Raw genomic sequence first — 27,298 nt, 5'->3', positions numbered from 1 at the left:
CCACCTCACCCCTCCCCCCCCCGGGGTAAGGGTTCCAAGTGTATGTTTGGAAGAAGAAGGAACACACATCTGGAAACCCAGTGGAAGTTTGAGTGGTTGATAGCAGCTTGTGGGAGAACAGCAGTCGAAGAAGGGAAACGTGAAACCCTTTCTGTCCCGCCTTCCAAATTGCCCCCTCTTGAGGTGGCTTTTCTCTGAGAAAAGTGGCCATCTGGATTTTGTTACTCGTGTGTCCCTGGAATGGTGAGTTCCACACTCAAAGTGATGAATGTTGATGTGGTATAAGATAATCTTATGCCCAGTGATAGCAGAAGACTAGCTTTCAAACCCACAAAAAAGAAATACTGAAAAAACTGCGCAAAATGGTGAATCCTCTATTATTTATTTATTTATTTTGCGGCTTTATAGTCCGCCCCTTCCCATAATGGGCTCAGGGTGGATTACAGCATTAGAATAATAGAGCAGTTAAAAACTCAACAATAAAACAATCAAAACTGTTAAAACTTCTCCATAAATGCCCCAGAGGCACCTCAGTTAACCTGAGAAATGCTGGTACCCAAAATAACCACTGAAGATGCATGGGTTTTGGATCCATCAGCGCTCCTGCACATATACTTATCCTAATGTGCTGATGTAACTTCCTGTGGGCACTGGAAGTGACATAAGTGCATCGCCAGTGAGACCAGGGGTGCTCTAGCGTTTGGGGAAGACTCTATGGTTTATTTAACCATACAGTTTTGCCCAACTGTCAGAGCCTCCCAAGCATCTCTCAGTGATCCAATGACCTCACTTCCTGGCCCATGGGGATTGACATCAGTGTGTTAGGATGTTGATGATACCCCCACCCTCATTCTGGTGTCATTTCCATTCTGTATATTCAGCTAAGCGGCGGTGGTAGGGTTGCCAATCCTCAGGTGAGGGCAGGGGATCTCCCCTCCCCCCACTTCAGGGCAATCAGAAAGCGGCAGGAGGGAGGGAATTGTCTGCTGGGAACTGCATTATTTCCTATGGAGACCGATTCCCATAGGGTATAATGGAGAATTGATCTGTGGCTTTCTGGGGGGCTGTTTTTTGAGGTAGAGGCACAAAATTTTCAGCTTAGCATCTGGTGCCTTTCCTCCAAACGCCCTCCAAGTTTCTAAAATATTGGACCAGAGGGTTCAATTCTATGAGCCCCAAAAGAAGGTGCCCCTATTTCCTGTGGAAGGTAGGCATTTAAAGGGTGTGCTGTCCCTTTCAATGTGATGGCCAGAACTCCCTTTGGAGTTCAATGATGCTGGTCACTCCCTTGCTCCTGGCTCCACCCCCTAAGTCCCCAGATATTTCTTGAATTAGACCTGGCAACCCTAGGTGGTGTGGATCAAATTCTGGAGGTGGGGGCCTTGCAAGTCTAGCTGCTGCTGAATCAACATCTGGAGAATTCTATGTCGAAAGCCAGCCATTTTAAGAGAAATTAGATCAATCCCTCCAGCAGCAGTGCTCAAAATTATTTTCAAAACGTTTCTCCTTCAAAACTCCTTTCAACGAGTATTGGCTTCATTCTCATGCTCTGGTCATTTGGGGTTGAGGACACTGTGCATCTACCAAAGAATTTGGGAGGGGAGATGGAGGGCGTCGTGGAGGATTGGGGGAGAGATGCCAAGGGACACACATTTGGAGAAATTTGGTTCGACTTCTAGGGCTTCACTGCTGCCCTGCATGAGCTGAGACAAGGATCTAAACTTTCACAACCCTGTATTGTGGCTTCACGGTCCACAGTAAGATAAGTAACGAGGGGCAAACATCATCCAGGGAACCTTGACTGTAGCCTTCGTGTCAACAAACTCTGATATCTTTCAAAGAATCCTTAGAATACTGATTGTTTCTTAGTTATAACTCCCCCCCTCCCCTGTGCTCCTTGGTCCTTATTTTCCTTTTTTTCAATTACTCTTATTGCCCGGTCAGTCCTTCGCCTATAGCCCGAAAAAAAGGATTTAGGAAGGGATTCCATTTCTTCCTCCTTTTCAGAAGTGAAATCCTGCCTACTCCTATAGACCGCCCCCCCATATTCATATTCGTTTTCAAGTCAACAACCAACTCTACCTAGAACATTATCTTAAATAACATAAATTCATTAGATTCTTAGAAATCTAGTGCCCACTTTATTTTAATTCACCGTAACATTCCCTCTTCTCCCTTCCCTCCATGGCATTATAACTCAGTCCTTATTTAATTTTCCTAATTTTTCTCCTTCTTTTGCCTTCTCCAGTCCCTTTTCAGTGCTTTTCAGGATTGTGGCTTATATTAAACTTTTCAAGTAGTTTCTCCGCTTCTGAAGGGGTTTTAAGCCCTCATCATTTCCCCCTCCTTGAAGATTAAGATGGTTGCTGGATACCCCCAGGAGAACAAAATTCCATTGTTAAACAGTTCCTCAGTATACGGTCTCATCAGGCTTCTCTCTTGTATTGTCTCTGGAGATAAATCAAGAGGTGGTATTACCCTCTGTCCTTGAAGTTGTAAGTCTTTCATTTTTCTAAGGGTTTTCCACACTTTATCTTGCAGTTTTTCTCTCTGACATCTTCCAAAGTGTCCTTAGAATACTGATTGAAAACAGCTGTTGACATGTAGCCCTTCAGCACCAGATAAAAGTGAGGGCCACCTTTGCAACTGAACCACGTTTTCTTGGGGGATATATTAATTTAATTTAACTGAATTTAAATTCAGTTTCCAAACTGTGACACTGCAGCCTTTCAGAACAGTGGCGTGAATGTACAAAGTTATTTGAGGATTATTTGTTGGAGATGCTTTAGGCTGATCCTGCATGGAGCAGGGGGTTGGACTAGATGGTCTGCATGGTCCCTTCCAACTCTATGATTCTCTGCTCTAAAATTTGTTCTCATTGTTGATTTAGGGACCCCCAGGATCACAAGGACCGAGAGGACCAAGAGGACCCAAAGGAAAACCTGTAAGTTGTTAAAATATTCTTTCAAGAACCTTACTTGAAATATAGATACCGGGCAATGTCTAAAACGTTAAGAATATTAGAGTGGCTATAGTATTTTCTGCATTAAGCCTCCTTCATTCCTCCCCCTCCCCCACAACGCAATTATATCTTGGAACATAGTTTATAACCAGGGCTTTTTTGGGTAGAAGCCCTGTGGGAACTCATTGGCATATTAGGCCACACCCCTTGACGCACCATTGTTTCACACAAGGTTTTTTGTAGGAAAGGCCCAGCGGGAACTCATTTGCATATTAGGCCACACCCCCAACCCCAAGCCAGCCAGAACTGTGTTCTTGTGCATTCCTGCTAAAGAAAAAAGCCTTACTTATAACACTGTAAATGCATCCCATAGAACCAAGCATCCATAGGTTGCATTTGTGCTTGTTGAGTTGTTGAGTTGTGTTTTTGAAATCTGATGCTCATTTTAAAACACAGCCCTCTGGAAGCAGTCTGGAGATGTGGATTATGTTGGGATGCCAGCCTCCAGGCAGGACTTGGGGATCCCTCGGAATTACAGCTCATCTCTAGATTAGAGATCAGTTTCCCCGGAGACAACGGCTTTTTTGTAGAAAAAGCCTAGCAGGAATTTATTTGCATATTAGGCCACCTCCCCGACATCACCCTGGTTTCACACAGGGCTGTTTTTGTCGAAAAAGCCCAGCAGGGACTCATTTGCATATTAGGCCACACCCTCTGACACCAAGCCAGTCGGAACTGTGTTTCTGTGCGTTCCTGCTCAAATAAAGCCCTGCTTTTGCATATTAGGCTACACCCCCCCCCCCGATGTAGCCAATCCTCCAAGAGCTTACAGTAGGCCCTGTAAGAAGAGCCCTATAAGATCTTGGAGGATTGGCTACATCAGGGAGGCGTGGCCTAATATGCAAAGGAGTTCCTGCTACAAAAAAAGCCCTGCCTACAGTGATGCTCTTTGAGTCTCCCAGAAGTCTGTTCGGTGAAAATAGGAAAGAAATGCGGTTATATGGTATGAGAACAACGTAACTCAATGTCTTCTTGGAATAAATCCAGTGGATATCGACTGGCCTTGTATCGTAAAGTCAATGTGATAAGGCAGTAAACACAGCAAAGGTCATCGCAGGACAGATTCTTTGTAGTCCTATTATACCTGGCAACTGGAAAAAATGTCTCAATGAGAACAAGGGCTTGGATCCCATGGAACGTTTCCACAGGCGGAAAGATTTTCTCTCAGCGGAGGGTGGCTTTCTCCACAGAGATTTAGGCCCTACTCGATTTACTACCACAAGGTTTCCATCTGTCTGCTTGATATGTTTGGGTTGTTTCCCCATTTTTTGTGGGGGGAAATATTAGAAAGCCTGTCAAATCTTAGCGTCCAGCAAAATTCTCATAGGGGGGTTGAACAATGGAGCCCAGAAGCAAGTTTTTTTTTGTGGGGTGAGGAGGAGAAAGAAAGAGCACAATAAAATGTAGAGGTTCTGGAGCTCTGCTCCTGTGAGTTCCGGCCCAAAATGAGACCCGTCTGTTTGTAAAGGAAGACCTTCCATTTTTCTCATTGCATCACCCTTTAGGAACAGCCAGTTTTAGATTCTTTGGACCAGAATTAAACCCATTGAAAGTTCCAAGCAGGCAGCCGTGTTGGTCTGAAGCAGCTGAACAAAGCAGGAGTCAAGTTTCACCTTTAAGACCAACCAGTTTTTATTTAGAACGTAAGCTTTCGTGTGCTCTTAAGCACACGTCATCAGACGAGGAATCCAGCACAGTGAGCAAAGTCATACATAACTGAGCAGAGCCATACCTAGCTGGTAGGCAGCGGCCCAGAATACAACATGGTACAGATTTAAGGACCAATGACAGTGAAGTAAAATTATCTGGTAGGCAGGGGCTTAGAATGTAAAATGGTACAACGACAGAATAGTAAAATTAACAAATTGAACAAACCTTTGATCTGAGTAGCATGACCACAAATTACCACAGAAAGTTGTAATTTGTCAGTGCTGCTTCAACTGCAGCCTACACAAGCTTAATCCTGCTTTCACAAACCAATTATAATTTAAACAAACCATGATACTGTGTTACGTTTAAACAAAGCTGTTTAAAGCTCAGAGAGTTGCATGCAAAGGAGATTCTCCCAGTTGTTTCTGGCATCGTTGCGACATTATGAAATGGTAACCCTTGATGGAGTACTAAGGGCTAATGTGTGTGTGTGTGCTGAAGTCCCTATATTGATCTGAGTAAATCAACCAATTACTTGGTTTGGGGCTTTGAATAACAGTTATTTTTCCCAGATCTATTTTGAGCATCGAGTTAGTAACTAAGCTAACAATAGCAATGTCCTCTACTGCCATCGTGTGGTTGTCTTTAGCACCAACTTATTAAAAATGCGCTTTGTATCTCTGGAGAAGCTGACATAAGAAACGACACAGTTTCCATTGATGCAGTTTTTTTTTTTAAACATATTTTGATTTGTTCCGATGACCACCAGTGTCTTTTGCGATAAAGTGCTATTTTTCTTCTTTGTACATCCAACAATAAGAACATAAGAGAAGCCATGTTGGATCAGGCCAATGGCCCATCCAGTCCAACACTCTGTGTCACACAGTGGCCAAAAAACCCAAGTGCCATCAGGAGGTCCATCAGTGGGGCCAGGACACTAGAAGCCCTCCCACTGTTGCCCCTCCCAAGCACCAAGAATACAGAGCATCACTGCTCCAGACAGAGAGTTCCAACAATACGCTGAGGCTAATAGCCACTGATGGACCTCAGCTCCATATGTTTATCCAATCCCCTCTTGAAGCTGTCTATGCTTGCAGCTGCCGCCACCACCTCCTGTGGCAGTGAATTCCACGTGTTAATCACCCTTTGGGTGAAGAACTACTTCCTTTTATCCATTCTAACCCAACGGCTCAGCGATTTCATTAAGTGTCCATGAGTTCTTGTACTTTGTATGTGCATTGAGTAATTCTCATGTTACAGTCCAGGAGTGGCCAACGGTAGCTCTTCAGATGTTTTTTGCCTACAACTCCCATCAGCCCCAGCCAACATGGCCAATGGCTGGGGCTGATGGGAGTTGTAGACAAAAAACATCTGGAGAGCTACCGTTGGCCATCCCTATTATAGTCCATGCACATACAGCTGAAGCTAGGCTCTAGGCGATGACCAACGAGTAAAAATACATAGATCAATCAATAAAACCAATTAATTAAAAAAAACAAATTGCAAACCCCGATGGCGTCATATTAAAGTGCTACTATTCTTGTTTTCTGGACGCTGCATTGGGGCAGGGGTCCCACATACATGAACATGAACATATGAAGCTGCCTTCTACTGCATAAGACCCTCGGTCCATCAAAGTCAGTATTGTCTACTCAGACTGGCAGTGGCTCTCCAGGGTCTCAAACTGAGGTTTTCCACAGCTATTTGCCTGGACCCTTTTTTGTTGGAGTTGCCGGGGATTGAACCTGGGACCTTCTGCTTACCAAGCAGATGCTCTTCCACTCAGCCGCCATCCCTCCCCAAAGTTGATGAACATATGAAGCTGCCTTCTACTGAATCAGACCCTCAATCCATCAAAGTCAGTATTGTCTACTCAGACTGGCAGTGGTTCTCCAGGGTCTCAAGCTGAGGTTTTTCACGCCTATTTGCCTGGACCCCTTTTAGTTGGAGATGCTGGGGATTGAACCTGAGACCTTACCAAGCAGATGGTCTACCACTGAGCCACCATCCATCCCACCATCCCTGTCTACTCAGACTGGCAACGGCTCTCCAGGGTCTTAAACCGAGGTTTTTCACACCTATTTGCCTGGACCCTTTTTCGTTGGAGTTGCCCGAGATTGAACCTGGGACCTTCTGCTTACCAAGCAAATGCTCTACCACTGAGCCACCATCCATCCCCTCCTCAAGGGGTGGAGGGGAAGGATGCCACTTGGCTACTGTTGCTGTCCTCAGGCAGAACATTTCTGCTTTACAGACCTTGTGAAATTGTAAAAGATCCCACAGGGCTCTGGTGTCTTCTGGCAGATGATGATATTGATGATGATATTGGATTTATATCTTGCCCTATACTCTGAATCTCAGAGTGGTCATCTTTCCCTCCCCTCTGCCCCACAACAGAAACTCTGCGAGGTGGGTGGGGCTGAGAGAGATCTTACAGCAGCTGCCCTTTAAAGGACAACTCGGACAGAGCGATGGCTGACTCAAGGCCATTCCAGCAGCTGCAAGTGGAGGAGTGGGGAATCAAACCCGGTTCTCCCAGATAAGAGTCTGCGCACTTAACCACTACATCAAACTGGCTCTGGAGTGTTCCACCAGGTTGGGGCCAGGACTGAAGAAGTCCCAGCCTTTTACATTTTAAATTCCCAAGCTTGGAGCTGAGCGCCTCTGGAGGAATATACTCAATAGTGTTGTCCTCCGCTGAGTGCTGTGCAGAGGCAGGCAATGGCAAACCACCTCTGTTAGTCTCTTGCCTTGAAAACTCCATGGGATCACCGGAGGTCAATTGCAACTTGACAGCACTTCACACACACACACACACACACACACACACACACACACAAATGGCATTCATTTACCAGTCATGAAACCAGTGGAGGCAACTGATACCACCAACTGCAGAATCGGAGTTTGTTTTTAGACTGTTATATTGAGGAAGGAGAAGATGATACTGGATTTATATCCCACCTTATACTCTGAATCTCAGAGTCTCAGAGCGGTCACAATCTCCTTCTACCTCCCCACTCCCCCCACAACAGACACCTTGTGAGGTAGGTGAGGCTGAGAGAGCTCTTACAGCAGCTGCCTTTTCAAGGACAACTGCTGTGAGAGCTATGGCTAACCCTAGGCCATTCCAGCAGCTGCAAGTGGAGGAGTGGGGGATCAAACCCGTTTCTCCCAGAGAAGAGGCCACGCACTTAACCACTACACCAAACTGCTTTTAGATTGTATATTGTTTTATTATGCGTGCCTGATTTTAAACTTGTATTATTGACTGTTGTTACCTGCTCAGAGCCCCTTGGGGAAAGGGCGGGATATAAATTGAAAATAATAAATAAATAATAAATGTTGGATTTAACAAACCAAACCAAGAAGTATTCGTACTAGGGTTGCCAAGTCGCCTGCGGCCTCTGGTGAGGGACTTTTTTCTTGCTCTAGCAATTTGGGAGGGAAAAACTCTATGGTACCTATCGTGCCATAGAGTTTTCCCTCCCAAATTGCTAGAGCGTCTGGGAAAACCATAGAGTTTTCCCGGAAATGCCTAGAGCGGGCAGTGTGTTTTGTCGCCAGCGAGATGACGTCACTTCTGGGGGACGTGATTGTGCTGGCTACATCAGGGGAGGTTCCCCCCGCCAGCCCAATGTGGCAGTCCTAATTCCTGCTATTTCCCACTCAAAGCCCATTTGGGAAAAGATGGGCTATAAATTGAAAATAAGTAATAAATAGTAAATGTTGGATTTCATAGGCCAATCCAAGAAACATTCCTACCGTCTTTGCCTCCTCCCTGCCCCCATGTCGGTTGTCCTCCAAAGCCTCTTTTGCTTTTCAGTAGATGACTCATGAGAAACTCTTGTGTCAAGCGATGCCAGCATAAATCTGGGATGGCGTCTTCTGGAATCTGAGAAGTCCCTCTGAATTAGGGCCAGGATAAAAGAAAACAGAAACCGATGCTTGTGCATCTTCCACCCCGCCCCCGAGGAGTTAGAAAAACTGGTAAACTGGTTTATGGAAAACCATATGTGAAACCCACTGTTTGCATTTCCTAATGGGATGAGTCAGCGATTTCATCAAATACCTCTTTTTTACACATCCGTTCCATGTATGGCTAACCGTTTCTCGTTTCATAATAAAACGTTCCTGGATGTAATTCTATAGTTGCCTAGAAGGAGTTTACTGTAAATGTAAGAGCCGAGGGTTTCTTTTTCACCCGCTCTGAGACTGGAGGAAGGGGGGATGGCGAAAGGTTTATTTCCCATTTGAAGTTTTTAAAAAAGGGGACGCAATCCTCGGGGAGTTCTCTTGCACGTCTCCCATCGAAATGAAAAAGGACTATGCGTGGTTTATGATTCAACTGCTAGTTTAAGGGGGGAGAGGCAGCATGGTGTAGTGCAGGGGTGGCCACGCTTGCTTAACATAAGAGCCACATTAGAATAAATGTCAGGTGTCCGAGAGCCACAAGACATGGATGCCAGATGTTTAAGAGCCATGAGGGAGGGAAGGAAGGAAGGAGGGGAGGAAGGAAGGAAGGAAGGAAGGAAGGAAGGAAGGAAGGAAGGAAGGAAGGAAGGAAGGAAGGAAGGAGGGGAGGAAGGAAGGAAGGAAGGAAGGGAGGGAGGAAGGAAGGAAGGAAGGAAGGGGAGGAAGGAAGGGAGGAAGGAAGGAAGGAAGGAAGGAAGGAAGGAAGGAAGGAAGGAAGGAAGGAAGGGGAGGAAGGAAGGAAGGAAGGAAGGAAGGAGGGCTTTTTTTGAGTACATACAGGAATGCAGTTCCGGCTGGCTTGGTGGCAGGGGGTGTGGCCTAATATGCAAATGCATTTCTACTGGGCTTTTTCTACAAAAAGCCTTTGTGAAACTATGGTGACATCAGGTAGTGTGGCCTAACATGCAAATGAGTTCCTGCTGGGCTTTTTCTACAAAAAAAGCCAAGGAAGGAAGGAAGGAAGACAGACAGATGGGGAGGGAGGAAGAAGTGGAAAGAAAGCAACTTTAACTTTAAATGCATTCTCCAAGTCATCGGCAGGCTTGGCTTGGAGAAGTAATTTAGAGAGTTAAATGCCTTCTCCAAGCTGGCTGATGAGGTAGTGGGAGCTTGGTGAGCCGCACATGTGGCCCCCCAAGCCACAGTTTGTGTCAAGCCCTTCCATTTTCTCTATAACTGTTGCTCAAGGCCTTCTGTTATTTTCTGTTATTTGCTGCTTAGCTGGCCTGGCAATCTGGCATACTGTTGTTTATGACCCCAGATAGTTCCTGTTGTGTCTGCTGTAGAATGCAAGATGTCAACCTCCCTGGCTCCCAGAGTTCTTATCTATTCACAGGTCCCTGAGAGAATGCTTTGTAGTGGAAAGTTACTGTGCTTATGTTAACTTGGTAACCTTAGGTTTGAAGAAGAAGAAGAATTGCAGATTTATATCCTGCCCTTCTCCCTGAATCAGAGACTCAGAGCAGCTTATAATCTCCTATATGTTCTCCCCCCACAACAGACACCCTGTGAGGTGGGTGGGGCTGGGAGGGCTCTCACAGCAGCTGCCCTTGCAAGGACAGAGGGGCTTACAATATCCTATATCTTCTCCCCCCACAACAGACACCCTGTGAGGTGGGTGGGGCTGGGAGGGCTCTCACAGCAGCTGCCCTTTCAAGGACAACCTCTGCCAGAGCTATGGCTGACCCAAGGCTATTCCAGCAGGTGCAAGTGGAGGAGTGGGGAATCAAACCCGGTTCTCCCAGATAAGAGTCCACACGCTCAACCACTACAGCAAACTGGCTCTCTGAATATTTCTGCCATTTAGTAATAGTCTATGTTGTCCTAAATAGTGAATGTGTAACCTGTATTGCCTTAATATTTTCACTGACCGTGTCAGTGAAGCATCTCCTGTTATTCTAATAAATGCATCTATTTGAAAGAACAAAGGAGCTCATTCTTGGAATATCGGGGCTTGACAGTTTGGCCACCCCTGGTGTAGTGGGTGGAGTGTCTGCTAGAATTTAGGTGATGCTGATCATGTCCCACCCCTGCCATGGAAGCCCCAGGTGAGCCTGACCTACCCTACAAGACTGTTGTGAGAATAACATGGGGCAGGGCTTTTTGTAGCAGGAGCTCCTTTGCATATGAGGCCACACTTGCCTGATGTAGACAATCCTCTTGGAGCTTACAGTAGGCCCTGTACTAACAGCCCTGTAAGCTCTTGGAGGATTGGCTACATCAGGGGTGTGTGGCCTAATATGCAAAGGAGTTCCTGCTACAAAAAAAGCCCTGACATGGGAAAGGGAGAACCGTGTATGCAACGGTATCCTGAGCTACATGGAGCAAGGATAAGATAGAAATACACTGGACAGGTGCATAGATAGACAGAAGGAGACATCCAAGTTGTTTGTATGTAAGGTATGGTGGAAAATGATGGTCCATTGGAGAGAACTTCTAAACCTATTATCAAGGACCTATCATTGTGTATAAAGTGGCATCAAGTCACAGCTGAATCTTGGTGCTCCTATAGGAGAGGGGTGTCACAAACCCATCTGTTATGTGGGATGGATCTGACGTAAATGAGACCTTGTCAAGCCAGGCCACGTGTGTCATAAAATAATGCCAGGTAGCAGAGATACAAACTTTATAAAGGACACAAACACAATTAAAGATTTTTTAAAAAAAAACTTAAAATAAAACATGCTTAAAAGATAAGCACTTTTGCAATATTTTGTTTATTTAACAGTCTCTGTTGACTGATACCTCTTGCTCTGAATTATTGCATCAAAATCTGGACACAGTGTCTGTGCTGAAGCAATCTTGAGTATGCTGTTCAGGTGTTGTTCAGGTGTGTGTCTGTAAATTGCAAACCTACTTTTTATTTATTGACATTCAGTACAGAAATCTCATGGCCAATGCTTTGAGCCTAAGACCCAGGGGAATAGATGAAATGGCTGGGCATTGTGAGCTTTTGTACATAAATTGCTTCATGTGCTGGTCAGCACACACACACTGACTGCAGTGTTTGACTTGTTTGATAACCTCTGTCCTTTATGTACATCTTGTGTAACTGCCTGTGTTGATTTACACGACCTCTTCCTCTAGGGTGCCCGTGGTCCTTCTGGAATCGATGGGGAACCTGGTATACCTGGACAACCTGGTGATCCTGGACCACCTGGCCAGCCATCTACAGGGCCCGATGGAATGACCAGAGTAAGTGACCACCATTAACAGGTGTGAGAAGAAGGCTGATGGGCTTACAATCTAGAGGAGGAGCAGTCCCCGGGAAGCACCACGTCCCTTACAAATGGCAGATCCAACACATGGATGGACACAAGAGATGATTATGGTAGATAAGGTGTCCTCAGTCTCTTTCATCCAGTGGTACAGTTGCCACTGCCACGTCCCTACCTTGCACTGGCAGGGTGTGGAAGGGAGCTTTCTGAAAGAGGGGAGTGGGGGCGTCATGTGGTGCAGCGAGGTGGTACTTTATTTTCCTCGTTTCAAATAAAAGCTTTTTCTAGCTTCACATTCATAGCATGGCAAGAATGCTTCAAAACACAGTACATTCTCAGTGATGCCTCGTCACACCAAGCCATTTTTTGTGCATAGCTGTGCACCCAGAATTTGTGGTTTGCTCAGCCCCGGATCTACATGTTTTTTGAGGGGGGGGGCAAAATTTAAAAAAATGGTGCCCCCTTATGGGCCTATTCTACCTTATGGGCCCATAAAATAGAATGGACCCCATACCCAATTTGGTGCCCCTCTCCGGAGGCACGTGGGGCAAGCACCCCCCTTCCCCATATATTTCTACTGTCCATTATGTTTAAAAAGAATGACCACTGATGCCTAATCCAAAGTTCCAGGATCGAGTGGAGACTGGAATAGGCAGTGCATTTGCAGATTGAACTATTAACATATATTGATATTTGCCTCAGTCACTTGTGACTTGCGTGAAGTTTAATCAGTGCTGGCTTAATTATCAATTGTTCCTTTTTTAAATTAAGGCTGGAATTATCCTTGCTCATTATTCGTGTTGCTGCCTTGAAAGGGGGCTGCGATTCCCGCAGGCCAAAGAGTTTTTTTTTTGTTTTTTTTTAAAGGGCCCGAGATAATTTAATTCACGCTCGTCTCTCAAACGCCTGAACCTTCAGAGCTTAATGAGAGAATGAGACATTTTCCTTTTAATTAAAGTCAGCATACCTTTGGAATGAAATGAAAATGTGGGCAGCGGAAGATCGGATTTAGAGCGCAAATGATTAATGGAGCTTGGAACTGATGACCTTTCAAGACACTCTTCAGATAACTGAGTTTGTGATATTTGACGGTGACAGAACTTAGGCTTCTATCCAAAGACCATTAAAATCAATGGAAATCTTTTGGCTGGTGTAATAATCGAGTGAGACAGAAGTAATTTTGGGCAGGTCTTACCAGGTCTTGCCAGCCTCCAGGTGTGGCCTGGAGATCTCCCACTCTGACAGCTTTAAAGGCTCGACTCTATGGCATAGGACCAGCCCAAGGCCCCTCCTCTCCCAAACCCCGCCCTCTCCCATCTCAACCCCCCCCAAGTCTCCAGGGATTTTCCAACACAGACCTGACATCCGTAATGGTCTTATCAGAGGCCTGCTCCACTCTGTGCTGTGGAACTTACTAGGGTTGCCAATTCCCAGGTGGGATGAAGGAAATAAACCCCAACGGGTTCTGTGTATGTATCAGCCTCCAAATAATTTTAGGAATAATAAAGTCCACTTAAATACGTCTTTAATCCAACTCAGATTTATTCCACAGAAGCCATAAACTTTAGGAAAGTGTGGATTGTACAAAATTTATATATGACTTATCCACAAAAAATACTCCTCTTCAGCTGCATACGTTCTGTTTTCTGCAGCAAATACATCAAATATATTATGCAACAGGATTAATCGATTTAATTTTTCCTGTTTGAACATTGAGGGTTGAGAGTGAAGCGATGGAGAATGTGAAAAGAAAATTTAGACTGAAATAAGCTTTGGCATGGATAAAGCATTGGAAGCGAAACAGGGAAAATTGAATCAATTAATCCTGTCACATAATATATTTGATGTATTTGCTGCAGAAAATAGAACATACGCAGCTGAAGAGGAGTATTTTTTTGTGGATAAGTCATATATAAATTTTGTACAATCCACACTTTTCTAAAGTTTATGGCTTCTGTGGAATAAATCTGAGTTGGATTGAAGACATATTTAAGTGGACTTTATTATTCCTAAGATTATTTGGAGGCTGATACATACACGGAACCTGTTGATTTTTTTCCGGTTCATTCCATTTTTCCAAGGGACTTTTTTGGTTGCTCAATTCCCAGGTGGGGGCAGTGGATCTCCCAACTTGGAGGCTCTCCCTTCACTTCAGGGTAATCAGAAAGTGGAGGCGGGGGGGGGGGGGGGGGAAGGGAAGGAACTGTCTGCTGGGCACTCCATTGGGAGGGACGGTGGCTCAGTGGTAGAGCATCTGCTTGGGAAGCAGAAGGTCCCAGGTTCAATCCCCGGCATCTCCAAAAAAGGGTCCAGGCAAATAGGTGTGAAAAACCTCAGCTTGAGACCCTGGAGAGCCGCTGCCAGTCTGAGAAGACAATACTGACTTTGATGGACCGAGGGTCTGATTCAGTATAAGGCAGCTTCATATGTTCATATGTTCATTATTTCCTAAGGAGACAAATTTCAATAGGGTATAATGGAAAACTGATCTACATGTATCTGGGGCTTGGGGGGGGGGGTGCTTTTTGAGGTTGAGGCACCAAATTTGCAGCATAGCATCCAGGGCCTCTCCTCAAAACACCCTCCAAGTTTCGAGGGGGGTCCAATTTTATGAACCTCCAAAGAAGCTGCCTCTATCCTTTATTATTTCCAGTTCTCCCAGAGCCCCAGATACTCACAGATCAATTCTCCCCTATGGGAATCGGTCTTTCTAATGACCCTGAAGCGGGGGGGGGGGGGGCTCCAAATGCGGGGAACCCTGTCCCCATCTGGGGATTGGCAACGCTACAGTAGCAACCCTAGTGAGAGACTTCTTCTGGTGGTTGTCGCCCAGCTGAGGAATTCTTTCCCTCTTTTCCTATACGTGAAGTTTTTGCTCGAGTTTTTCAGGCACCAAGCTTTTGGGGGGCGGGGGGCAAGTTGTGCTTACCTGCTATTTATTTGTATTTGCTGTTTCTTATCGTACTGCTACAGGTTGGTTTTTAGAATGCTACGATGGTCAGCCAATAAAATTATATCAGCAGAAATATTTAATATAAGGTGCACACAAAAAGATACTTAAAAACAAAGGGCTCATGGGAGTGTTCCCCACCGTTAAAACATACAATACATTGAATCATACGCAGCCAGTCATTTAATAGAATGAAACCATTAAAACACAACTGGAAAATAAATCAATAAAAAAATAATCTAGAACAAAAAAAAAAAAGATAAAAAAGGTAGTCCCCTGTGCAAGCACTAGTCGTTTCTGACTCTGGGGTGACGTTGCTTTCACAGCATTTTCACGGCAGACTTTTTACGGGGTGGTTTGCCATTGCTTTCCCCAGTCCTCTACACTTTCCCCCCAGCAAGCTGGGGACTCATTTGACCGACCTCGGAAGGATGGAAGCCTGAGTCAAACTGGAGCTGGTTACCTGAACCAGCTTCCGCTGGGATCGAACTCAGGTCGTGAGCAGAGGGCTCCGACTGCAGTACTGCAGCTTTAACCACTCTGTCCCACGGTTTACATAAATAATAACTTCCCATATTAAGTTGATGAAAATGTCAGATGACCAACACAAGACCATATGTGCCACTCGTGGGAAGGGCGGGATATAAATCTTAAATAAATAAATAAATAAATAAAATATGTGTTTTGGCCACTAAGGCCTTCCTCGGTGGTCATTAATACATAACATAGTTTTTTTATTATTTATTTATTGGATTTATAAGCCACCTCCCCCTCCACCCCGGGGCTCAGGGCAATGTTACACCACAGTACATTAAATCATATATAGTAATAGCCAATCAATTAATAGAATAAAATGATTAAAACACATCTGGAAAATAATCCTGACCAGGTGATGCTGTTTTATATACTGTGTGGTTTGATGTAAGTTTATAAGACAGACCATGGGTCCTTTCACATGGGAACTGTACTCACGCTTAAATCTTGATTGATACAATAATTTGGTATAAAGTGTCAAATATTTCCAGATGTGTGTGTCATCAACCAGCAATAAATATTTTTTGATACAATTTTATTTGCTGTAGCTTGTCCCTTGTAGCAATCTCAGTACATTTTGGGTGGAGTTTGTTTCCCTGTTCTCTTTTCTTTGTTTCTAAGCTGGCTTGCTTATATTGATGTCGATATTGTACTCATGCTGTATGATTCAAGATTCAGCCAAGAGGGGCTATGAAAGAAGGAAAAAGGAAAGGTCCCCTGTGCAAGTACCAGTCGTTTCTGACTCTGGGATGACGTTGCTTTCACAACATTTTCACGGCAGACTTTTTACAGGGTGGTTTGCCATTGCCCCAGTCATCTACACTTTCCCCCCAGCAAGCTGGGTACTCATTTTATTGACCTCGGAAGGATGGAAAACTGAGTCAACCTTGAGCTGACTACCTGAAAACCCAGCTTCCTCTGGGGATTGAACTCAGGTCGTGAGCAGAGCTTAGGGCTGCAGTACTGCAGCTTTAACACTCTGCACCATGGAGCTCTTAACAAGAGGGGCTATCTACATGTTTTAAATATTTTCAAGAAATGTATATGATCAGCTTTCATCCTCTTGTTCCACATTTGTCTTGCAAAAAGCTTGACATCCCAAGCAACAACAAAAAAAAGCACTTTCTCCACGACTAATAAAATCCTAATTTTTTCAGCCCTTCACATCTCAGATGACAGGACTGGATGAGAAAGCAGGACTCGCTGGTCAAATGGGATTCATGCCTGGCGCCGTGGTAAGAATTCATAGCTCAGGGCTCTTGGGGTGGGGGGCTGCAGTTTCAGAGCCCAATCCTAAGTAGTTCTACTCAGAAACTTACTCAGGTCTCTTCACTGGGGCTTACCCCAGGAAAGTATTCTTAGGAGAGCACTGCTTGTAGTAAACCTAGGAACTCAAAATGGAATTCGCCCAAATTTTCTTAATGATCAATTCACGTACAAGTACTGAAATGGGCACTTGTTATGTTTGCCACTGGCAATGTCAACGGTGAAGCACAGGCACATTTTAGGTTGGTAACCTGTCTGGAATGGTAAAAAGCTGAAACTGTGGATCTTATTGAAAGTGCCTCATCATGATTGGAGCTTAGAGAAAGCCTGGGAGGCGAAAATGGGTTCTGAATTTCCAGATACCTCATTTCGCTCTTATTCAGTACAAACAGAAATTTTCTGCCCGTCTAAGAATCTACTTTGACCAGCCGACATTCATCCGTTTCCCTTGGCGTTCTTAAGGTGGGCCTTCATTCTGTTTGTTTTGCCTTCTTTGAAACCTGCACCTTCTTTGGAATAGACCTAAAAACGGATATTGCTATTTTGGACTTTTAAATATGTTTTTAGGTGATTTGTTCTTTTCCTGTTGATGTTTAGTTTACTATAAATACTAAAGTTAAGCTACTGTTCTCTTGTTATAGCGATTTGAGTTGCTGTAGCTTTTAGAAGCACATTTGAGACGAATTTGCACACGGAAGCGCTGCTTCGGATCTCTGCAGGGCTATTTTAGGTTGGCAAAAATTTGCAGTAAGGAAGACTTGCACTCCCCTTCTCTTTGCACCACAGCCTCAGTAAGGATTGGGCCCTCACATCTGATATTTAAAGGGGGGGAAAGCACCAGTTGCTTCGTTTATGGAACTCCCTGTTTCAAGGGTCGTCTTCTGTAGTTGACCTCTTTCCCCTGAAAGGTCTCATCAGCTTCATTTTTGACACAGTGGATCCTCACTCTTCATTGGATTCCTTCTGAGGAAGCCACCTCCAAGCCTTGGAATTTAAAATGAAATGGATTGAGGATTTCTTGGTGGTGAGAAGTGCTGTGAAGTCGCAGCTGATTCATAGGGCTTTCAAGGCAAGAGACATTCAGAGGGGCTTTGCCATTGCCTGCCTCTGTGCAGTCACCCTGGACTTCCTTGGTGGTCTTCAGGGCCAGATTAACAGGGCAAGTAGGCATTGGCCTATGGGCCCCCACGCTTTTAGGGGCCCCGAGCTGGCTCCCCTCCATTTCCCCCCTGCTTGCAGCCCTCCCAGCCTGCACGCACAGCCAGCAACTGACCCGCTCTTTGCCTGACTTGCCTGGTGCGGCTGCTGCTGGTGTGGTCGCCAAGTTTGCTTCTCTCTGCCTCTCCCCTGCAGCTTTGCCAAAGGGGCTTTTGAGAAGGTGCCTGCAGCCTGCAGACTGCAGAGGCTGCAGAGGGGGCTGTGGGCGGTGGGGTGGGCGCTCCAACTCTGAGATAATTTGCGAGGCCCCCCCCCGAGATTTTGACTGCCTAGGGGCCTTCACAGGGTTTAATCCGGTACTGGTGGTCTTCCATCCAGGTATAACCATGGCTGACCCTGCTTAGCTTTGTGATCAGACAAGATCAAGCTAGTAGGACAATTGTGTAAGAACCTGCTTGCTCAACTGACATTTTTACACAGCCAAGAGCTTAACTGCAGTTTGTTGAACATCGAACTGCACAGATCACAGTTTGTGTGCCGAACCACTGGGTGTTCAAGAATCTTTATCCTCTCTGAACCCTGCCTGTTAATAAATATGTTGTGTGGGCAGGCCCTCTGTCTGAGAGAATCGTTCTGTCCTGGGATAGAACATTTACCTACTGGGATTGTGTACAGTTTCCCATTTGATTCAATTCTCCAGTACTAGCCTGATTAATAAAATGTGTTTCCTCCACAGGGTCCTGTAGGTCCAAGAGGGCCTCCAGGTTTGCAGGGACAACCGGTAAGTAGCTCTTCGAAAGCTGTGCCCCAGTAGTGGCCTAGATCTATATAAAGAAGCATTGGGACACCTTCATTCAACAAGAAGTTACCCAGAAATAGTTTATTTCAGTGAGACTGTTTTGCCCAGTCCGCCTCTCCCCTATAAAACGCACAATCTAACTTTATCACTCATTTAATGGTGACATATAGGTTAATTTTCTCATAGGAGAATGTCATTTGGTTCATTGCTGTTGTTGTTGTTATTTCCTCATTTACAAGATCCCATAAGTCTAGACTTCTTAAATTGCACCTGTTTATTTCTAGATTCAAGACCAGGAGCACGTTCGAGAGCAACAAGATTTTTGGGGTGCAAGCTTTTCAGAGTTAGAACTCCTATTGTCAGACAAAGGGAACGTTGACTCTCCAAAGCTTATGCCCCCAAAATCTTGTTGGTTTCTAAGCTGCTCTTTGACTTGAATCTAGCTATTCTACTCCAGACCAACATGACTACCCTCAGAATTATCTGTTAATTGTTGGATTCTCATTCTTTTTTCTAACATTTCCCCAAAGTTCTAACCAATATGTACCCCATTTTAGGGTGCTTCTGGCCCACCAGGCCCTCCAGGTGAACATGGGGACCCAGGACCAATGGTAAGACTCGCCATATGCATTTCAGCCTAATATTAAATTTATGTATAAACAGAGAAGGCACAAATTTAACTGTGTATATATTCATTCAGATTATACCCTATTTATGTAGGCTAAAGCTGAGAACCAGTCTTCCTATCAAGATATGTACTGGTTTTGCTGCTTATACATTTTATCTAGTTGTTAATGGTAATTTTTTGCCTGAGTAACCTGCATTTTATCAAAGTTTTGTTCATTTGTTGACTTGAGGATGTCTCTTTTCTCTTTCTAGGGACCTGCTGGTGCCCGAGGCCCAGAAGGCCCTCCAGGAAAACCTGGTGAAGATGTAAGTTTTATCATTTTTGTCCTCTCAGACCAGCCAGTAATATGTTCTCTTGAGCAGGTGACTCATGCGAAAGCACAATAACACCACACACGTCCTAAAAACAACACAAAAACAGACTCAGCTCGAAAAGCCAAGTCACAATGACTGCTGCTGACCAACTGAAGTCTTCTTCAGAAAAGGCTCTGTAAAGGTCTCAAAGGATTGGCATGGCCAGAATTCCTGTGCAGTGAATTCCAAATGGGAAGAACCATGACAGAGAGAACTCTGCTGTCCATCTCCTCATGCTAACTGTAGAAGGTTTGTTTGGCTTAAACACAGTTGTGTATTTATGGCTTATCCCAGGGGTGGAATTCTAGCAAAGCAAAGCAAAGCAAAGCAAATTTTATTTTTATATCCCGCCCTCCCCCACCAGAAGGCGGGCTCAGGGCGGCCTAGCAAGAGCTCCTTTGCATATTAGGCCACATCACTCTGATGCAGTCAATCCTCCAATTGTTTCCAAGGCTCTTTTTTGTAAGCTCTTGGAAGATTGGCTACATCAGGGGTGTGTGGCCTAATATGCAAAGGAGCTCCTGCTAGAATTCCACCCCTGGCTTAGCCCCAACAGTGGTGTGGTGTGAGTGGAAATCACTCCGGCTCACTGCTGGCAGAGTCACAGATATCCTCCCTCCTTCTTTACCTTCTTCCTCTCCCCCCTCTGAAACCAGAGATGGAGTGGTCGTTTACAGTACAGGATAATTTCCCAGTGGGCTGCTGCCTTAGGAGGCCACTGGTGGCCCGGAGCAATCATAACCAAGATCTAGCAATTCTGCCAGATCTTTGGGGGTGACTCAGCTTCTCCTTTTCATCGGTCACGGTAGTCAGCGTTGGTTCACACTGCTGCTAGTTTTCAGAAGGAAAGGAAAAGCAAACAGCTACCATGTCAACAAAGCCTCAAACGCAAACAAAATCACACACACTGTTTTTTACAAAGTATTTAAAATGATTCACAAAATATATCCACAGTATGCAATGCGTATACCAAAACTGTGCAACAGATCACAATTGCGTAGAACAGAACCCAACAGTCTCCACATAAGTCTTTCATGGTTGCACCAAATCAACTTCCTTTAAGATGGATATCTTCGGTTCTTGGAAATTTAATGTAGAGGAATCCAAAGCAGAAAAAGTCTACCAGACTTAGCTTCAGTCTAACTGGGTTTCAGCCTCAGCTAACAAGGAAATCTTGTCTCATCAGAGCTTTTTCCACTTGAAATTTTTCAATGAAAAAAAATTATTCCTTAATAGAACGCCTAAGACACTGTATAATGCCCAACCATTATAAACTTCAAGAGAAAGCAATGGGGGAGCTAAAACCCTTGTTTGTCCCATTCTGATTGGCCCCTCCAGCACCTGCTGATAGGGACAGTCATCTTGGTTTGTTCCAGGGCCATTTTCATTTCGCAGCCCACTCCTGCCTGAAACAGGCTTTGAAGATCTCGGGCTGCAGAAGGAACTGACTTTCGCAGAAGTTTATTAGTGTAGCGTAATCTTTCGATATAGAAAGGTTGTTGGACATCACTAATTATGTGTTCTGCTTCTTCTACCCAGGAAAACTAGCAGATCAGGACATTTACAGTGCAATCCAAAGCAGAGCTTATATCCTTCAACGCTCAATCAATTAGAAGGCTTAGAAGAGAGTAACTGTTTAGGATGGCACTGTTGACTCTCCAACTGCAGCTGTCCCCAATATGGGTGCCTGTGGGCATCATGGCACCTGCTACCACCTTCCTTTGTGCCCACCAAGTGTTTTTAGGAAGTGGGTGGGGCTTGTGCCCAGAAGGGCTTCTGATTGGCCATTGGATATCTGATTGCCTGAGCTGCCCTGTATGGATGAAATAATTGTTAAGCAGTATATTCAGTTTAAGGGGCATCCCGTTCAACAGAGCCTCTGCCAGAAATGTTGAAAGGTGACCTCACTCTCAGACACTGCATGCATGAATATTAAAATAACACCGCAAGACTTAACTCGATATGTTTCTTCTTTCTAGGGTGAATCAGGCCGACCAGGACAGCCAGGAGAAGTTGGGTTTCCAGGTTCCATGGTACGTTCACTATCCGTTCTGTTCCACAAACTCTTCTAGCTTTGGGAGAGTGTCAGGGAATCGCGGTCCTGAAATTGCGTTGAAGACGAGAGATACAGTCAGAGGAGAAAATCTTGTTTCTGAACCACTGTCAGTTAATCATGCATGAGAACCAAAGGTTCCCTGTGGAGATATGACTCGTATCAATTCTGTATTAGGATGTTTATCTATTTTGGAGGATGCTCATAGGCTTTTAAAACTCTCCCCCTGTCTCTTTGAGTCTAACCCAGGGGCAACCAAAACGAACCCTCTGTGCCCTAACTCCAGCTAGAGGACTCGTATTACAACACTGGAGAGTTAAATGCCCACCTGTAAACCAATAAATTGAAGACCTCACAACTCAATCAGTATTTGAATGCATGGCATAAAGACAGTATCACATATCGACTTAGAAGCACTGAGTTGTTACTGATCTCAAAAGGATGGAAGGCTGAGTCAACCTTGAGCCAGCTACCTGAACCCAGCTTCCACCGGGATCGAACTCAGGTCGTGAGCAGAGCTTGGACTGCAATGCTGCAGCTTACTACTCTGCACCATGGGGATCCATATATATATATATATATCCCTCCTTTTTATTATAGTGGCCCCGTGGCATAGAGTGGTAAAGCAGCAGTACTGCAGTACGGTGGTCTGAACTCTCTGCTCACGACCTGAGTTCGATTCCAGCGGAAGCTGGCCCAAGGTTGACTCAGCCTTCCATCCTTCTGAGGTGGGTAAAATGAGTACCCAGCTTGCTGGAGGGAAAGTGTAAAAGACTGGGGAAGGCCATGGCAAACCACCCCGTAAAAAGTCTACTATGAAAACGTTGTGAAAGCAATGTCGCCCCAGAGTCGGAAACGACTGGTGCTTGTACAGGGGACCTTTCCCTTCCTTTCCCTTTTTATTATACTGGATTTTGAGTTTTTTCCCTTGTTCTTTATTTCTGTTTTTTTTTTAAAGGGAGGAACTAGTTTGAGTGGAGATGCCTACCCTTTAGAGAGGGCCACCAGTTGTTAAGACCAAATTAAAGATACCGGTACTTTAAAAGGTAATGGTAGTCCTCTGTGCAAGCACCAGTCGTTACTGACTCTGGGGTGACGTCGCATCATGACGTTTTCATGGCAGACTTTTTTTACGGGGTGGTTTGCCGTTGCCTTCCCCAGTCATCTACACTTTCCCCCCAACAAGCTGGGTACTCATTTTACTGACCTCGGAAGGATGGGAAGGCTGAGTCAACCTTGAGACGGTGACCTGAACCCAGCTTCCGCTGGGATTGAACTCAGGTCGTGAGCAGAGAGCTCGGATTGCAGAAATAAGAAGTTTAAAACCAAAGTTATTTGCTTGATGAGTGTGCTATAAACTACACGCCTAATTATTTTTGTGTGTGAAGTGAATGAATGGCCTCTGAAGTATCTTATCGCCAACAGCCTTGCTCAGGTCTTGCAAACCAAGGGACGAGAATTCCTTGAACGAACCAATTCATCTCGTGTTGGGTCTTCACCTTCAACTTTCCTTAGTATCATTGTCTTTTCCAGTAACTCTTTTCTCATAGTGTGACCAACAGGGCTCTTTTTGAGCAGGAATGCACAGGAACACAGTTCTGGCAGGCTTGGTGTCAGGGGGTGTGGTCTAATATACAAATAAATTCCTGCTGGGCTTTTTTGTAGAAGCTAAAATGACTAAACTGAGGCTAACTTATGTTGGTCACCAGGGCTTTTTTTTGTAGAAAAAGCCCTGTGTGGAACAATGGTGACATCATGGGGTGTGACTTAATATGCAAATGAGTTCCTGCTGGGCTTTTTCTACAAAAAAAAGCCCTGGTGACCAACATATGATAGCCTCAATTTAGTCATTTTAGCTTCTTGGGAGAAATGAGGCTCAATTTGATCTAGAATCCTGGCCCTGTTTGTGGACCTCCTGATGGCACCTGGTTTTTTGGCCACTGTGGGACACAGAGAGTTGAACTGGATGGGCCATTGGCCTGATCCAACATGGCTGCTCTTATATTCTTATGTCTGGGACAGTGATGCTCAGTCTTCTTTGTGCTTGAGGAGCAAGAGTGGGAGGGCTTCTAGTGTCCTGGCTTCACTGATGGACCTCCTGATGGCACTTGGGTTTTTTTGGCCACTGGGTGACACAGAGTGTTGGACTGGATGGGCCATGATCCAGCATGGCTTCTCTTATGTTCTTGTGTAACCCACTTCTTTATCTTTTTGGTGACCCACAGTATTTGTATAACTCTCCTCCAACCACCACATTCCAAAGGAATCCACTTTCTTCTTGTCAGCTTTCTTCATTGTCCAACTTTCACACCCAAACATAGTCATGAGTTAACTTTTTTTTTGTGTGTGTGTTAATATTTATTTATTAAAAAAACCCAAAGAAATAACAGATAACAGACATTACATACAGTACATACATACTAAAACACACAGTGACATCAACACACGTACGGGTAAAGGGAACAGTGATACCTCACTTTCCATCCTCTTGTATACAACCTTGTAATCTTTAAGTAAATTAATATTAATATCAAGAATTAATTGATATCACTTAGCATACACATCATTTATTCATTTTCTGGCAGGAGCATTTGTCTTTCTAGTTTTTATCAACATTATCCCTTCGTCAACCATTCATGGAATAAATTCCAGTTTTTCCCCACATATTCCCCAGGTTTTGATCTTAACAAGTTAGATAGCTTTTCCATCTCAGCTGTGTCTATTACCTTTACAATTAACTCATCCATTGTTGGCATATCGATTCCTTTCCAGTACCGAGCTAACAATATCCTTGCTGCAGTGTTAACATGAACTATCAAATGTTTCTCAGCTTTACCCATTTTATCTGGCAATAGGTTCAAAAGAAAGAACTCTGGCTTAAAAGGAATAACAGTTTTCAACATATTTTGAAGCATTTGGTGGACTTTCGTCCAAAAGTCCTTAACCCTTTTACAAGTCCACCAAACATGAAAATATGTTCCCACAGTACTCTTACACTTCCAGCATTTATTAGATAAACCTGGGAACATTCTTGCTAGCTTTGCTGGAGTCATATGTCACCTATATATCATTTTATATATTTTTTCTTTAAAAGAAACCGACTTCATAATCTTTATATTTGTTTGCCAAATTTGTGACCATTGTTCCAGATAGACTGTGTGACCTATGTTTCTGGCCCATTTGATCATTACATCTTTTATTTCCTCATCCTGCATCTCCAACTGCAGGAGGTGACTATGTAGTTTACTTATCTGTTTTACATCGGTCTTCAAAAGCAGTATATCAAAATGGAATTCTTTCAGATGAAAACCTTTCTCTTTATCCATATTATATCTGGACTTTAGTTGGGCCAATCTCCACCAGTCCAAAGAGATATTCTGCTCTGCCAATTGTACCTTTGTTCTTATACTCCCATCTTTATTCAATAAAGTTGCATATGTTAAAGGAATCTCGTGAATTGATAGATGGGGTTGTGTGGAGGCCTCTAATGGCGCCATCCAACTTGGAGTCTTATCATATATAGATCTCATTTTTCCCCACGTTACAAGTAACAACTTTCTTATTAGATGGTTTTTAAAGTATTTATGTCCTTCTATATTATACCAGATAAATGCATGCCAGCCAATTCTTAAATCATGCCCTTCAATCATCAACAACCTCCTGTTCTCTAATTTGATCCATTCCTTCAACCAGACCAGTATGCTTGCTCTGTAATAAATCTCCCAATTAGTCATGAGTTAACGACCTTGGTTGCCAGCAACACATCCGGTTATGTTGCTCCTAAAATGAAAATGACATATAAGACACCGATGACTCAAAAAAAAAAATCTTTGCCTAATTACCACAATGTTCCAAAAACTTTATTAAAAACCTCACTTGCAATTATTTGCAAAGTCAGCATCGAAACAGCACTGACCAGATACACCAGGATTAGTTTTAAAACAACGCGTGCAACGCACAGGAATCAAGTTGAAAGGCTCACTCGATTGGTTGTCTTAACGACTTGTCACACCTATCCCTGTTCACTCTGAACATCTGTGAAAATAGACTAGCTTCTGAAAAATCAATGAGTTTGGAATGATTTTCTGCCCAGGGGAAAAGTGAACAGAAAAGCAAAGGCTTTTCAGTTTGAGTGATTCTGCTGATTGCTTCTGGGCAAAGGAGGCAGGTCACCTTTTCTGCAAGCCCTCTCTTCCCCAGACCACTCAGAGCTCTCAAAGGCGGCATGTTCAACTCTGCGTGAAACTAATAGCCAGTGATGAGGCATTGAGGCATTTCATCCTCTGTCCAGCTTCTCTGCTTTTCAGAAAGCTTCCTTTTCTTTGAGAACAGCACTTACTTCCTCCTTGGAAGCTGGTCTTCAAGTTACCAGTTATAAAGCAAGCAATGAAATGTTACTTCTCTGTGGCGTCTTGACTGTAGAATCCCTCACATTGGATCCCTCAGAGCTGAAAGTGTGATGGAGGTTCAGGGATGGCGCGAGCAGGGAGGGGGCGCACACCCCCAACCCCTTCTGGGAGTTGGCACCCTAGGCAATCACCTAGTTCACCGTCTCCCACGCGCCGGCTCTGGCTACCTCACATGAACACACACATGAAGTTGACTAATATTACATCAGACCTTTAATCCATCAAAGTCAGGATTGGCTACTCAGACGGGCAGCAGCTCTCCAGGGTATCAGGCAGACGTCTTTCCCATCACCTACTACCTGATTCTTTCAACTGGAGATGCTGAGGACTGAACCTGGGACATTCTGCATGCCAAACAGATGCTCTGCTATGGAGCCGTGGCCCCTTTCATCATTCCTTATGAATCTGCCTGCTCCTGCATCACACCTTATGTCTATCAAGGCCAGTGTTATCTGCTCTTTCTGGTAACAGGGTTAGGTGGCTGCTATAAAGTAGGCTAACTATTCTCCCAGTCAGGTTGCGAAATTCTCCACCTCCAATTCTCATTGCCTGCCGCTGCTCTGAATGCTGATGGGGGAAAACGTCATGTGCACATCAACATCACTGTAAAACCAGAAGTAATGCAAGGTAGGTCTAGGAATTGCTGGAAACTCTATGGTTTTACCATGGAGTTTCCAGCAGATCCTAGAGCTACCCAGCTTCACTTCTGGGTTTTCACTCAAAGTGATGGTATAGTGCATGCTGTCTCTCAGCCCCCGTGCCTCCCTCTGGTTACCAGACATGGCAACCCTACCAGAGTCTTCAACCACATATGTAGAAAACCTTCATCTGGTTTCTAACTTGACCGACTTCATGCCCCCCCCCCCCCCAGACAAAAGCATTTTAAAGAGAGTTTTGACTCTCTCCTTTTTTGGGTGTGTGTGTGTATTTTTGTGTGTGTGTCTGGAAGTCATGATTGACTTTTAGTGCCCTCTAGTGGGGCTTGGACATTCAGAGAGGTGGCTTGCTATTGCCTGCCTCTGCATCCCAGCCCAGGTATTCCAAGGAGGTCTCCCATCCAAGTACTTGCCACGGTTGCAAGTACTCGGATGCAAGAAGTGTTCGAAGTAAAATTGGTGAGTTGGAATGTTTAGTGTTGGGAGAAAACATAGACATTGTGGGAATTTCAGAAACTTGGTGGAATGAGGAGAATCAGTGGGACATGGTGATTCCTGGATATAAGTTATATTGGAAGGATAGGGAGGGAAGGGTTGGAGGTGGGGTGGCTCTGTATGTCAGAGAGA

The 27,298-nt window shown here is 44.5% G+C and overlaps 1 protein-coding gene across 1 annotated transcript in view; it reads left to right on the top strand.

Annotated features, from left to right (window-relative positions):
• Positions 1 to 27,298, top strand: part of COL5A2 (collagen type V alpha 2 chain) — a 226,237-nt gene that overhangs the window by 120,935 nt on the left and 78,004 nt on the right. The window contains exons 6-12 of the mRNA XM_060257242.1: positions 2,891 to 2,944; positions 11,735 to 11,842; positions 16,507 to 16,584; positions 18,510 to 18,554; positions 19,130 to 19,183; positions 19,452 to 19,505; positions 21,533 to 21,586. Of these exons, the coding sequence (XP_060113225.1) occupies positions 2,891 to 2,944; positions 11,735 to 11,842; positions 16,507 to 16,584; positions 18,510 to 18,554; positions 19,130 to 19,183; positions 19,452 to 19,505; positions 21,533 to 21,586 (447 nt within the window). The remainder of the gene's footprint in view (positions 1 to 2,890; positions 2,945 to 11,734; positions 11,843 to 16,506; positions 16,585 to 18,509; positions 18,555 to 19,129; positions 19,184 to 19,451; positions 19,506 to 21,532; positions 21,587 to 27,298) is intronic.

Source organism: Heteronotia binoei, chromosome 16 (assembly GCF_032191835.1).
Source record: "Heteronotia binoei isolate CCM8104 ecotype False Entrance Well chromosome 16, APGP_CSIRO_Hbin_v1, whole genome shotgun sequence".
Taxonomy (NCBI): Eukaryota; Metazoa; Chordata; class Lepidosauria; order Squamata; family Gekkonidae; genus Heteronotia; species Heteronotia binoei.
The sequence above is the reverse complement of the archived record's forward strand: the minus strand, read 5'-3'. Positions and strand labels throughout refer to the sequence as shown.